This window comes from Budorcas taxicolor, chromosome 5 (assembly GCF_023091745.1).
Source record: "Budorcas taxicolor isolate Tak-1 chromosome 5, Takin1.1, whole genome shotgun sequence".
Taxonomy (NCBI): domain Eukaryota; kingdom Metazoa; phylum Chordata; class Mammalia; order Artiodactyla; family Bovidae; genus Budorcas; species Budorcas taxicolor.
In genome coordinates, this window is record NC_068914.1 from 154587410 (window position 1) to 154601307 (window position 13898).

General features: G+C 57.6%; 1 protein-coding gene across 1 annotated transcript in view; it reads left to right on the top strand.

Moving 5' to 3' along the window:
- Window positions 1-13898, top strand: part of CACNA1I (calcium voltage-gated channel subunit alpha1 I) — a 111780-nt gene that overhangs the window by 80138 nt on the left and 17744 nt on the right. Inside the window, exons 10-23 of the mRNA XM_052641077.1 lie at window positions 3027-3178; window positions 3982-4167; window positions 4503-4620; window positions 5247-5402; window positions 5900-5993; window positions 6654-6856; window positions 7504-7971; window positions 8323-8423; window positions 9111-9234; window positions 9512-9580; window positions 10078-10262; window positions 10725-10851; window positions 12146-12271; window positions 13601-13690. Coding sequence (XP_052497037.1) covers window positions 3027-3178; window positions 3982-4167; window positions 4503-4620; window positions 5247-5402; window positions 5900-5993; window positions 6654-6856; window positions 7504-7971; window positions 8323-8423; window positions 9111-9234; window positions 9512-9580; window positions 10078-10262; window positions 10725-10851; window positions 12146-12271; window positions 13601-13690 — 2199 coding nt within the window. The remainder of the gene's footprint in view (window positions 1-3026; window positions 3179-3981; window positions 4168-4502; window positions 4621-5246; window positions 5403-5899; window positions 5994-6653; window positions 6857-7503; window positions 7972-8322; window positions 8424-9110; window positions 9235-9511; window positions 9581-10077; window positions 10263-10724; window positions 10852-12145; window positions 12272-13600; window positions 13691-13898) is intronic.

Below are 13898 nucleotides of genomic sequence, written 5' to 3' on the forward strand. Positions count from 1 at the left end.
GTCAAAGTCAGGCCCTGAGTCCCTGTTGCTCTGTGGGAGAGGTGGGCCAGAGTGGGCGGACCTGATATTGGGATTTCTCCCATCTCCCTCCCTCGCTCCAGCTGGTCCCTCTGCCTAGACACCTTCTCTTCTCCCTGTTACCCACTCCCCCTCTTGGCTTTGAGCTCTCCTTGAGATGTCACTTCTTCCAGGAAGCTGCTCCAGACTCCACTGACCCTATGGCCTAAACCACCTTCAACTTGCCCGTTTTTATCACCTGCTGACTGGTTTGTTAAGCTGCACGAATGGCTTTGCCAGTGGAGCCTGCACTTCTCAAGGGCAGGAAGAATGTCACGATTGGCTCACCACCGCCCGGCCTGGGTAGCACAAGCCCAGCCCTTGACCGACGCTGGGGAGAGCCTGCAACAGTGGATGAGCAAATGGATGGATGGATGAGTTCGGGGGTGGGCATGGGGACTGGGAGCGCAGTTTGAAGTCTGACTTGGTGGCTCTGCCACAGCCTTGCCAGGTGACTCAGCATGGCAGTTCCTTCTCTGAGCCTCAGTTTCCTCATCTGTAAAACGGAGATGACAACAGTGGCCTCGCAGGGTGGCTGAGGTGTCAGTAATTGAGTTGGGGTTGAGCTTAGGCCTGACAAATGGCCCTTTCCTGCTGCATGATTTGGGTAGGAACAACCTGACCTGGTGGTGAGTAAAGACCTGACACTTGACCAGTCCTGGAAGAACCAGGGGAGGCGAGAGAGGTGGAGAGAGAAGCGGCTGGAGCCCTGTTTAGCCCTCCCCTCACTCCATCTCCCATTTTATGGATGAGGCAACTGAGGCCTGGGCAGTGAGGGTGGACTTGCAGCCCCACCCCCAGTTGTGGCTATAGGGTAGCTTGTTTAATACACTGGCATTCCTCGGGTAGTCCCACATGTAGCGGTGTCACGTGCTGCTAATAATTAGCAGGTATGCAGCTCCAGGGGCAGAGGGTGGGTCTGTGGACAGAGGGGCTAGTCTCTCTCTGAGTAGCTGGGACTTTGACCTTCAGGGGCTTCCCTCATGGCTCAGCTGGTAAAGAATCTGCCTGCGATGCAGGAGACCTGGTTTCAATCCCTGAGTCGGGAAGATCCCCTGGAGAAGGGAACGGCAACCCACTCCAGTGTTCTTGCTTGGAGAACGCCATGGACAGAGGAGCCTGGCGGGCTATATACAGTCCATGGGGCTGCAAAGAATCGGGCACGACTGAGTGACTTTCCCTTTGACCTTCAACCTCTCTGGGTGAAGTAAGCCCCACTGACCGGGTGGTCCAGTGTACTGAAAGCCATGGTGGCACACGGTAGGGGCAGGGCCTCTGTCTGCCCTTCACAGCGCTGGTGGTATCAGCCACCCACAATCTTGAGGAGGCAATTGCTAAGGAAGGAAGGAGGTCGGGGGAGGGCTGGGTATGGAGGGGCGAAGGGCAGAGACTTGGAGTTAGGCTGCCTGGGTTCAGATCCAGGTACTAGCTGTGCAGCCTGAGGCAGGGGACTGGCCTTCTCTGAACCTGTCTGCTCATCTGCATAGTGGGCTCTTCAGTTCAGTTCAGTTGCTCAGTCATGTCTGATTCTTTGCGACCCTATGGACTGCAGCACGCCATGCTTCCCTGTCCATCACCATCTCCTGGAGCTTGTTCAAACTCATGTCCATCAAGTTGGTGATGCCATCCAACCATCTCATTCTCTGTTGTCCCCTTTTTCTGCCTTCAATCTTTCCCAGCATCAGGGGCATTTCTAATGAGTCAGCTCTTCGCATCAGGTGGCCAAAGTATTGGAGTTTCAGCATCAGTTCTTTCAATCAATATTCAGGATTGATTTCCTTTAGCATTGCCTAGTTGGATCTCCTTGCAGTCCAAGGGTCTCTCAAGAGTTTTGTCCAACACCACAGTTCAAAAGCATCAATTCTTCAGTGCTCAGGCTTCTTTATGGTCCAGCTCTCAGATGCATACACGACTCCTGGAAAAACCGTAGCTTTGGCTAGACAGAACTTTGTCAGCAAAGTGATGTCTCTGCTTTTTAATATGCTGTCTAGGTTGGTCATAACTTTTCTTCCAAGGAGCAAGCATCTTTTAATTTCATGGCAGCAGTCACCATCTGCAGTGGTTTGGGGGCACAGGAAAATAAAGTCTCTCACTGTTTCCACTGTTTACCTATCTATTTGCCATGAAGTGATGGGACTGGATGCCATGCATGATCTTTGATTTTTGAACGTTGAGTCTTTAGCCAGCTTTTTCACTCTCCTCTTTCACTTTCATCAAGAGGCTCTTTAGTTCCTCTTTGCTTTCTGACATAAGGGTGGTGTCATCTAAATATCTGAGCTTATTGATATTTCTCCTGGCAGTCTTGATTCCAGCCTGTGCTTCATCCAGCCTGGCATTTCACATGGTGTACTCTGCATATAAGTTAAGTAAGCAGGGTGACGATATCCAGCCTTGACGTACTCCTTTCCCAGTTTGGGACCAGTCCGTTGTTCCATGTCTGGTTCTAACTTTTGCTTCTTGACCTGCACCCAGATGGGCTCTTGTGAAGGACTAAGTGACATGATACTTAAGAAGTGCACAGGACAGGACCTGCACACACTCACTAAATGGGTTAGGGTCATGGGCAAACAGGGATTCTGCAGTCACTGGTTTGCCTTCCTGTCTTGCTCTGTCTAACTGTGTGACCTCAGGCTGCCTTCTGAGCCTTGTCTTCCTTATCTGTAAATTGGCTATCATAATGTGGCCCTCAGTGAGCAGTACAGGCATCATTGCCCAGTTGATGGGAGGTCGGCCGCATGTGTTCTCATCTCAGTAGCCCTCTTGGGACAGCAGAGACGATGCAGAGGCCAAGTGCAGGGGGATGGAGGATGGAGGTCCAACGAGGACACCGACCTGCAGGCCATGGGGCCAGGGTGGCAGAGCCAGGCCCTCCCTGGGGGTTTGAGAGCTGAATGGTGTCCAGAGTGGGGGATGCACAGCTGCCCTCTGGCCTGACCGGGTCCCTGTCCCCTGCCCCAACATCCCCACAGCCTGAGGAGCTGACCAACATCCTGGAGATCTGCAATGTGGTCTTCACCAGCATGTTTGCCCTGGAGATGCTGCTGAAGCTGGCTGCCTTTGGGCTCTTTGACTACCTGCGCAACCCCTACAACATCTTCGACAGCATCATTGTCATCATCAGGTGCCGACCCCACCTCCCCAGCCTGCGGACTTAGAAATAGAGCGAGGCGGGAGGGGGATTAAATGCGCTGACCCCAGCCAGTAAATGAAGCTGTTGTTGTTCGGTTGCTCAGTCATGTCCGACTCTTTGCAACCCGGTGGACTGCAGCACACCAGGCTTCCCTGTCCTTCATTATCTCCCGGAATTTGCTCAAACTCATGTCCATTGAGTCAGTGGTGCCATCCAACTATGGATGTAAATGAAGTACATAAGATCAAAGGAAGTCAATTATACTGAAAACCAGTTAGGAAAATATTTGAAAATGTATGATTTATCAATATAGATGTGCTTCTGGGTGAATGAATTAAATATCAAGATCAATAGTAGTGGGTCCATAACAACCACTTTCCAGAGAAAGGATAAGCATAACTAACGTCTGGAAATATCTGTATCAGCCGTCACGTGGTAGAAAACCACCAGTGATTTCGATTGGCCACAGGGTCATAGGGACTGCTAATTAATTCTCTGCTGTTTGTTGTTGACCTTCATAATTAAAGGAATGTTAAATCTCAAAAAGAGGTCAGCGATATTCATGGGCTGTAGACTTCTTGAAGGGGGTGGTCCGTGGAACCCAGGTTCAGAGCCCTGGGTTTAGGGTGCCAGGAGCCGCAGCGACGTGGCAGACAGTATCCGTTGGGTGAACGAGTGTATGAACGGAACGTGTGCATCTCCGTCTCCCCAGCCCCGCTTCTTCCTCTGGCCTCGTCCCGCTGACCCCTCTTGCTTCTCTCCCCTCCCCGCCCTGCCTGCTGGTCTGGCCGCAGCATCTGGGAGATCGTGGGGCAGGCAGACGGCGGGCTGTCAGTGCTGCGGACTTTCCGGCTGCTGCGGGTGCTGAAGCTGGTGCGCTTTATGCCCGCGCTGCGGCGCCAGCTCGTGGTGCTCATGAAGACCATGGACAACGTGGCCACCTTCTGCATGCTGCTCATGCTCTTCATCTTCATCTTCAGGTGAGCCCTGCCTACCCTGGTGCCACACCCGTGGGGTCTGCTAGGGCTGTGGGCAGGGGCCTGGGGGAGTGTGACTGATCTTCTCCACGCAGCACCCCAGACCTGGGTGTGAATCCTGACACCGTCACTTCATCCCTGGGCAAATCCTGCCCCTCTGAGCCTTCATTCTCTGGGCAAATCCTGCCCCTCTGAGCCTCAGTGTTCACATCTGTAAAATGGGACCAACTCTGGTGCTTCTCCTCTTAAGTGGGCTGTTCTGAGAATGAAACAGGGTGGGCGGACAGAGAGCTTGGTGTGTGTGTGAGCCCCTTGAGCCACCTCCATCCTTCCCCCAGCATCCTTGGGATGCACATCTTTGGCTGCAAATTCAGCCTGCGCACGGACACAGGAGACACGGTCCCCGACAGGAAGAACTTCGACTCCCTGCTGTGGGCCATCGTCACGGTGTTCCAGGTGAGCCCCGGCCTGTGTCCACGGGTGTCTGTCACTTTTTGGAGGTGTCCCCAGCCTTAGAGAGTCTGGGGAAAAGCAGAAGCCTGCAAGGAGGCCCCTCTACTCCAGCCTCCAGTGGCCAGACTGCCTCAGCTCTGGCTGTGAGAACTGGACTGACCGCCCAGAGCCCATCCCTGTGCGTCCACTCCTGCCCCGAGACTTTGGGGTTGATTCTTCCCTGAAACCGTTTCCTCATGGGTACTGTGATCGTGGGGGTGGGGTTGTGGGGGCAGCCAGGAGGGAGCACTGGTCACCTGGGAGTGAGTGTTAGGGCAGGAGTATGTGATGCAGGCCTTGAGGGTGTGGGCAAGCCAGGCAGCAGGAAGAGCAAGGGGTGTGTGTGTGTGTGTGTGTGTGTGTGCACGTGTGTGTGTGCACATGTGTGTGCACACATGCGCATGAGCTTGGGTCTGTGGCTATGCCCCAGCCGAGGCCATGATATGCGAGGACCCTGGGTGCACGATTGTGTATGAGAGGATGCTGTATGCAAGTACACGCGGGCTGCTGCGTGCCTGCAGCTAGGACACCCAGTGGGCTGGGGCCTGGGGATACTCAGGGGCTAAGCAGCCGATCCTCTCCCCTCACAGATCCTCACCCAGGAGGACTGGAACGTTGTCCTCTACAACGGCATGGCTTCCACCTCCCCCTGGGCCTCCCTCTACTTCGTTGCCCTCATGACCTTCGGCAACTATGTGCTCTTCAACTTGCTGGTAGCCATCCTGGTGGAGGGCTTCCAGGCGGAGGTGACTGTGGCCTTGGTGGAGGAAACACCCCTTTGAGGCCTGTATGAGACTGGGTGGGGGGGGCCTGGATAGAGGAGGATGGCAATTCAAACATCTAGCAGGCAACGGGTCTCCAGAGGAGGGTGTTACCAGTGAGGTGGTGAGCTTCCCATCACAGGAAGCATGCAAGTGGAGGCTGCATCTAGGACCCCTGCCTATCCCCCAGGAATGTAGGAATAAGCCTCTCCATCTCTGATATCCGAGAGTCCCCAAGATCTGGGACGCTGGATCCTGCCTGCTCCATTTTCTGAGGCTTGGGGGACACTTGCAGTCAGGCAGATGTGGATTTCTGGCTGAGGTCCTCATTAGCGTCTCACTTCCCTTTTCAGAGCCTCAATTTTCCCATCTGTAAAATGGTGTGTGTTGAGGGGGAAATGGTAAAAACACCCATTGAAAAATTCAGGAGGGAGGAGAGGGCTAAACTGACTTTCGTTCCAATGTGAGGGACGGTCTCCCAGGGTGATGCCAATCGCTCCTACTCGGACGAGGACCAGAGCTCATCCAACATGGAGGAGTTTGACAAGCTCCAGGAGGGCCTGGACTGCAGCGGAGGTAACCAGAGTTCCACTCATCACCTGGGAGGCCAGGACTTTTCCCCAGAGCTCCAGGCGGGCAGAGGGTACAGCATCTAGTTTCCCCTCAGGCCAAGGCTCCAGGACTGCTAACTCTGTGGTTTGTTGTTTACGTTTATAATAGACAGAAATGCTGAATCTCAAAAAGGTCAGTGACAGTCATGGCTCTCCTGAATTCTAGCCATGCGGCCCACCCTCACCCCTCCACACAGCTGGCCTGTTAGGAAGAGTTGTGGGCCTCAGGATGCCTGGGTTCTGTTGAGTACTTCTGGGCAGCTGGAAAGAAACCTCCCCAGCCCATGCTGTGTCCTCAGCAGCTGGGCTAGACAGGTTCTGCCCTCTTCCTGCATTGAGTACAGGAGTGAGGCTCCTGTGCTGGGTGAAGCCCAGAGCTGGCCTCTAAACATGGAAGGCAAGGGCTTCACTCATCCAAAAGTAAAGCTGAAGGCCTTGGAGATGGGCATAGGGGAGGCACGTGTAATGGGGTCCAACCAGGAGGACTTCCTGGCGGAGGAGGTCTCTCCAGAAAAATTCTTCTTTTCTGTTACTGTCCATGTCTATTTCTTCATCTCACGGCTTCTTTTGCTCTTGTTCTGTCCTCCTGTCTGCCCCTCCTTCTGTCTCTATCTGAACCCTCCAGATCCCAAGCTCTGCCCAATCCCCATGACCCCCAATGGGCACCTGGACCCCAATCTCCCACTGGGTGGACATCTGGGCCCTACTGGGGCTGCAGCATCCACCCCCCGCCTCCCACTGCAGCCAGACCCCGTGCTAATGGCCCTGGGCTCCCGCAAGAGCAGTGTCATGTCACTGGGGAGGGTGAGCTACGACCAGCGCTCCCTGGTGAGTCCTTGTGGGGTCCTCTGGATGGCTGCTTCCTGCCGGGTGTGTGCTGAGTGACCCAGAGAAGATGTGTCTGCCAGTCTGGTACCAGCCTCAGGCTGGTACCTAGGCTTAGGACACCAGACTGCCCAGCTAGAACCAGGCAAGGACCATGTCATTATATTCCTGGGTGCCCAGGGAACAAGGAATGAATGAATAAGTGCCAGTGGGTCTGGTGTAGAGTTGGGTTTTGGTCTTAGCAGCAATGTGCAGGGTAAAGAGCTGGGCCTTGGGGTTGGGGAGACCTGAGCTTCAATCTGGCCTCTGCCACCGCCAAGCTTTGTAACCAAGGCCAAGTTAGAATGCTTCTCTAAGCCTCCAGTTTCCTTTCCTGTAAAATGGGCAGATGCCCTAACTTGCTGTACCTTTCTCACTAGAAATGAGGTGGCAGGAGGGGCAGAGCCACAGGGTGGAGGTGACCAAACGTCCCAAGATGAGGATGGAGTGAGAGGCAGAGCAGGGACAGGTCTCCTGGGGTCTAGCCCCTTCTGTGCCCCAGTGGCCAAGTGCGTGGCCCCCTTTGGGCCTCAGCGGGTATGCAGGTTGCCTTCAGTCACAGCCGTGACTGTGTGTGATGGCGCTGACCAGAGCCCCGGGCTTCCTCCCAGTCCAGCTCTCGGAGCTCCTACTACGGGCCGTGGGGCCGCAGCGGGGCCTGGGCCAGCCGTCGCTCCAGCTGGAACAGCCTCAAGCACAAGCAACCGTCGGCGGAGCATGAGTCCCTGCTCTCCGCTGAGCGTGGCGGTGCCCGGGGCTGCGAGGGTGCCCGGGACGAGGGCCCGCTACGGACAGTGCCCCTGTACGCCCCACACGCCCACCATGCACATCATGGTCCCCACCCGGCGCATCGTCACCGCCACCACCGCCGAACGCTGTCCCTCGACACCAGAGATTCGGTGGACCTGGCCGAGCTGGTGCCCGCCGTGGGCACCCACTCCCGGGCGGCCTGGAGGACGGCAGGCCTGGCCCCCGGGCACGAGGACTGCAATGGCAGGATGCCCAGCATCGCCAAGGACGTCTTCACCAAGATGGATGACCGCCGGGATCGCGGGGAGGACGAGGAGGAGATCGACTACGTGAGGGCGCGGGGCTCTGGGGCAGCCGAAGGGACCACGAGGTGGAGAGCAGGCATAGAACAGGGAGGGGCCGAGGGGCGGGGCGTGAATGGGGCCCCACCTAAATGGGCGTGGGGAGAGGACTTCAGGTGCGTGAGCAGGGGGCGGGGCCCGGACTGCCCACCTCTGAGTGGGCCCACCCCTGGCACAGAAGTCCTCCTGGCCTACCCTGGGTGGGGCGAGCATTCAGGTCTTGCTAGGAGAGTTCGGAGGTCATCCAGTGGCCACACTCTGCTAGATGGCCAGGATGGGTGGAGGTGAGCAGCTCTGGGCAGCGCTGACCTGCCTGACCCCGCGGCCTTCTCTTGACAGACTCTGTGCTTCCGAGTCCGCAAGATGATTGACGTCTACAAGCCTGACTGGTGTGAAGTCCGAGAGGACTGGTCCGTCTACCTCTTCTCCCCTGAGAACAGGTGGGCAGGGCCAGGCTTGGGGTGCCGTTGGTGTAGGAGGTTGACGTGTCTGGGAGGGAGAGATTTCTGCCAAGCCAAGCAGGACCGTTGTGGGGGCGTCACTTATACCTCAGAGCCTGCAGGGGAGGGAGGGGTTCGGGTGGGGGCTTTTCTGAGCATCTTCTCTACCCTAAGCCATTCCTGTGCTGGGCACCAGGTTGGATAGATCTTCTGAGAACCTGGAGTGCTTCCCTCTGGAGGGGGCATCAAAGGGCTTCCTGGAAGAGGTGGCCTTTGTGCTGGGCTTTGGAAGCAGACATTCTGCAGATGAAGAAGGAGGTGTGAGAAGGTGGAGGCCGGTCCAGGTGGAGAGAGTAGCCTGAGGAAAGGCCTGGGGGCAGGAGCTGAGGGTACCTGGCCGTGTGTGCCCATGCGGCTGAGGACAAGGCTCAGGGGCATGGACTGGTGTCTGGAAAGCTTCGAGTGTCGAGGCTAGGTGGGCACCCATCATCCTGGGGTGCTGGAAGCTTGCAGTGTGGTCAAGTGGCATCCTGAGATGTGAAATCGCCACCTGTGATGTGTCCAGAAGAGAAGGGTCAGCTTTCCAGGAGACCCTGGTCCCCACGTGTGCCAGGGCCTTCTGCCTTCCTTCCGGCTAGGGTGAGGGACAAACCAACGCTCACGTGGTCCCCTGCCCACCCTGCCCAGGTTCCGGGTCCTGTGTCAGACCATCATTGCCCACAAGCTCTTTGACTATGTCGTCCTGGCCTTCATCTTCCTCAACTGCATCACCATCGCCCTGGAGCGGCCCCAGATTGAGGCTGGCAGCACCGTGAGCGGCTGGGCCTTCAGGCGGTGCAGGGGATAAGGCGGAGGGACAGGCCGCCAGGGCCTGCTGTGGGACGGCATGCCGGGCTGGGGGCAGGGGGTGGGAGAGCTTATGAGGCCGGATGCCGCGGAGGGAGGTGTGGCTGGGAGCATGCCTCTGGAGAGGGGGCCGCCTCCATGGACTGTGAAGTGGCAGCCTCTCCTCGGTGCCCCTTGGCTGAAGGCAGAGGCTATCAGTTCTGGGAGGCCCCTGGACCCACAGCCTCTCCCGGCTCTTTCAGGAACGCATCTTCCTCACTGTGTCCAACTACATCTTCACAGCTATCTTCGTGGGCGAGATGACACTGAAGGTACTGGCTTCACCTGGGACCTCTCCTTCCCCCTGTCCGGGGCCCCAGGCTCTGGTCCAGCCTCCATCAGCTGGTCATCCACTTGCCCCTCAGCAGCATTCCACAGGGGGCGTTGGAGGCCCATCCCCACTTGGTGCCAGCCACTGGGTTGGGCTCCTGGGGCGGAGGAAGGAGGAGGGAGGCAAGGTCAGCTTCATGTCTGCCGGGTGGGCGCTCACAACGCATTTCCAGTGTCATGAAGGTACCTGCTGGGGGCGTGGGGCACAGGAGAGGGCTCCGTCTAGGATGCTTCCTGGAGTGCTTGGCTTCCAGTGGGGGTTAGCCAGATATGCAGGGAGAAGGGAACCGGGCAGTCGTGGGCCTGTGCTTCAGGGAGCGGCTCCTTGGGTAAGGGGACACCTATAGCCTGCCTTCAGAGGGGTGGCAGTGGACGCATCCACTCCTGCCCGCGGGCTCCCCGGATGCCTACCTGACCCCGCCCATCGCCCCGCCCCCAGGTGGTCTCGTTGGGCCTGTACTTCGGGGAACAGGCGTACCTGCGCAGCAGCTGGAATGTACTGGATGGCTTCCTCGTCTTCGTGTCAATCATTGACATTGTGGTGTCTGTGGCCTCGGCTGGGGGAGCCAAGATCCTTGGCGTCCTCCGGGTCCTGCGGCTCCTGCGCACCCTACGACCCCTGCGGTGAGGACCCTGCCCCCGCGGATGGGGGACCCTGCCCCCGCGGATGGGGATTCCTGCACTGCCGGAGGGATCTCCCAGGGTCTAAGCGGACCCCTCACTCTCTCCCTCTGCACCCACGCTGTCCCCTGTAGCATGTGTTGGGCACCATCTGAATCCCGGGCTGTGGGCCCTGCTCCTGGGGGCGGGGCCTGCAGCAGGTGCTGGAAGGTGGAGGCTGAAGGTGGTCCCCAGGGCTGCTACCCACTCTCTGTGTGTCCTTGGGGGTCTCACTGCCATCTCTGGGCCTCTAGTGTCTAGAGGAAGGTGCAGCGTGTATCCCAAGGATTGGGGTAAAAGCGCCGCGCCTTGCTGTGCATAGAGTCTGTGGCCTGGGGGTCTCTGTTCTGGTGACTCGGGCCTAGTAGGGGCTGTCCCAGGTCTGGCTGATGGCTCATGGTATCCTTGGCCCCTCCCTGCCTGCAGTGTCATTAGCCGGGCACCTGGCCTGAAGCTGGTGGTGGAGACACTCATCTCCTCCCTAAAGCCCATCGGCAACATCGTCCTCATCTGCTGCGCCTTCTTCATCATCTTCGGCATCCTGGGGGTGCAGGTGAGGGGCCCTAGGCTGGGCTGGCAGTAGGCTGGGCTCTGTAGTTGAGGAAGAGACTCCACGTTCCTGCCCAGCTCTCGGGACTTTGTGCCAGATGCCCTGGTGGAGCAGCCATGGTCTCTGCCAGCAGGGAGCTCCCATTCCAGGCAGGGAGGCAGACAGGGCCCAAAGGGCTGAGCACAGAGCAGGCGGGGGAAATGGGATCACAGGGGGCCAAGGGAGGCAGGAACACAGGGCTGGGCCGGGGACAATGGGGAAGGAGGTGGCCTTTTCACCAGGCCTTGAAAGACAAGTGGTTTGGGCAGGTCACAGTAGGGGCAATGAATGTCAGGGCAGATGGGCACATGGGGAGGTGGGGACAAGCAGGGCACTGGTGTAGAGAGTCCTGGAGCTACGACTGGCATGGAGAGGTGAGCTGGACCGTGGGGGCGAGACCTGGAAGGGCAGCTTGGCTTCACAGGGGTGGGCACCATGGAGAGCCTCTGACCCAGGCAGGGCCCTGAGCTCACTCAGATTTTGGTTTGGAGCCCAGTTTGGGTATGGGATGGTGCCTCAGGGCTGGACGGGGAGGAGGGGTTACAGACCGTAGACTGTGTATTGGGGGGTGGCCAGAATGACCTGGGCCTTCTATGGTCCGAGCGCCACAGAGATGCTCTTTCTTGAGGGTCCGAGCCCTGTTCTGAGGCCCCCAGGCTCCCCACCTGGTCCTGTGCTCTGGGCTGTAGCTTTGGAGGAGCCCCGTGCACAGGGGTCCTTTGGGGTCGCTGAGAGATCACAGCGTGGCTGCCTGGGCAGGAGCTGCTTCGTGCAGACAGTGGATCTGCCCCTCTAGGCAGTTGACATGGAGAGGGCTTGGGTCCCTAAGAGGGTCCCCTTGCTTCTTTCTCTCTCTCCCTTGGGGAGGTACAGGCAACTTTCTTGTGTGGAGTCCCTGTCCGAATCCCCAGTGTACGTACTGAGGTCTGATCTCTGGGGTCTGTGGAAGAGCTGGAAATCAGACCAGGCTGTGAACTTTGGCTCTGCCACTTCCTGAACCTGATGACTTTGGGAAATTAACCTAACATCACTGGGTCTCAGTTTTCTAACCTGTGAGATGGGATAAGCATAGCCCTGCCTCATGCTGGAGGACTTGGAGAGCGGGTGGGGTAGAGTGGGTTGGCTCAGGCATGCACAGAGGACGTGCCCCTGGAAGGGCAGGTCCTTTTTCTGATTTGCACCCCAATTGCACCCCATCCACCACCATCCCCTGGGAGCACTGGCTAGATGGTCACTAGCCCTGTGTCCCTACCCCCAGCTCTTCAAGGGCAAGTTCTACCACTGTCTGGGTGTAGACACCCGCAACATCACCAACCGCTCCGACTGCATGGCTGCCAACTACCGCTGGGTCCATCACAAGTACAACTTCGACAATCTGGGCCAGGTGAGCACCCGCTCCTGCTCTTGACCTGCCCCACCCCAGATGGGTGGGGGTGACAGCTCTTCAGTGCTAACAGGACTATAGACCAGGCTTCAGTCTTCCCCTGCCAGGGCTTCTGCTTTTCAAGCTTTAATTTTCTTTTCTGTAGAATGGGTAGGGGTAGAACTCCCTTCACAGGTAGTGTGAGGCTTAGGGACCCTGAACACAGAGTGTCTGGCAGGTGCTTGGCATTTAGTAAGTGCTTTAGTGGACATTGGTTCCCGGTCCCCTTCCCCCACCCAGCCCTTTCGCATTCTGGAAACTCTGCTTAATGGCAGGCTGATGACCTTAGACCCCTGAGTAGGTCTCCGCAGAAGCACGTGGGAGGTTCCAGCATGGCTTGGAACCTTAGATCCCTTCCTGGACCTCTTAGTAGCTGTGTGCCCTCAGGCCAGCTCTGTCCCGCTCTGTGCTTCAGTGTCTTCATCTGTAAATTGGAGCAGTGATAGCAGGTCTGTAATTCCAGGGTCCCCAGGCTCTCTGCACTTCAGACCTCTGTGATCTAAGGGCTCACAGGGACATTTGCCCCTTGAGCTGGAAGGACTTCGTGTGCTTCCCTGGTAGAGAGGGCTCCCTTTTTGTCCCCTGTCCTGTTCCTGGGCCTGAGCCCTTTCCAGGCAGCCCTCAGCACCATTCCCTCTGGGAAGCAAAGAGGAAGGGTCTGAGGCCTGGATGGATAGGACGGAGGGGTCAGTACAGGTCAGGAGACCTCTCCCGTGGATGCTTTGGCCTGCTGTCCATATAGAAGCCTTGGCTGACTATCCCCTGGGGATCACCTCTGTTTCTAATATCATTAGTGAAGGTAAATATTGCCATTTACAGACAAAGAAGCTGGGGCCCAGAGACATGAAGGAACCTGCCCCAAGACACACAGCCAGTGAGTGGCAGAAATTGAGCTGGTCCTGACTTCTCTTGAGAGCTCCTGTTTCAGGCGCTAGAGGCAGGGCCCCTCCTGTTTTCAGGAACCTTCCAGTTTAAAGTCTCCGCTGATCCTCGGCCCTGAAGGGTTAGCGCCATTCTGTGGGTGAGGGGAAAAGATATCATGAATTTTTTTGCCTGGTTAATTTCAGAGCTGAGACTGGAGCCCAGGACTCCCAGTCCAGTGCTCATTCTCCTGCAGCAGTGCCTGCGGGGCACATGGCAGGCACACGGTGTGTTCTCAGAAAAGGTCTGTCGGTCAAGGACACAGCTCTGCCCTGGACTCGGGGAAGGCCTTTCTGTTCCTCCGAGGGGGCAGATGCAGCCTGAGATGCCCATGCCATCTCCCCACCCCCTTCCTCCCATGTCTTCCAGGCCCTCATGTCCCTCTTTGTGCTGGCCTCCAAGGATGGCTGGGTGAACATTATGTACAATGGACTGGATGCCGTCGCAGTGGACCAGCAGGTGGGCATGGCCGGGCCAGGTCTGCCTGGGCAGCAGGGGAACGACACGGTGTCTTTGGGGCCCCCAGGTCTGAAGCAGGTGTCTCCCACTGTCAGCCATACCCGCCCCTCCCTGTCCCAGCCTGCGCCCTTCCCGTTAGGGCTGCGCTCTGGCTGGTCCCTGCTCCGTTTGCTTCTGCAAGCCTGCTCTCTGCAGGGAGAGCACTGTG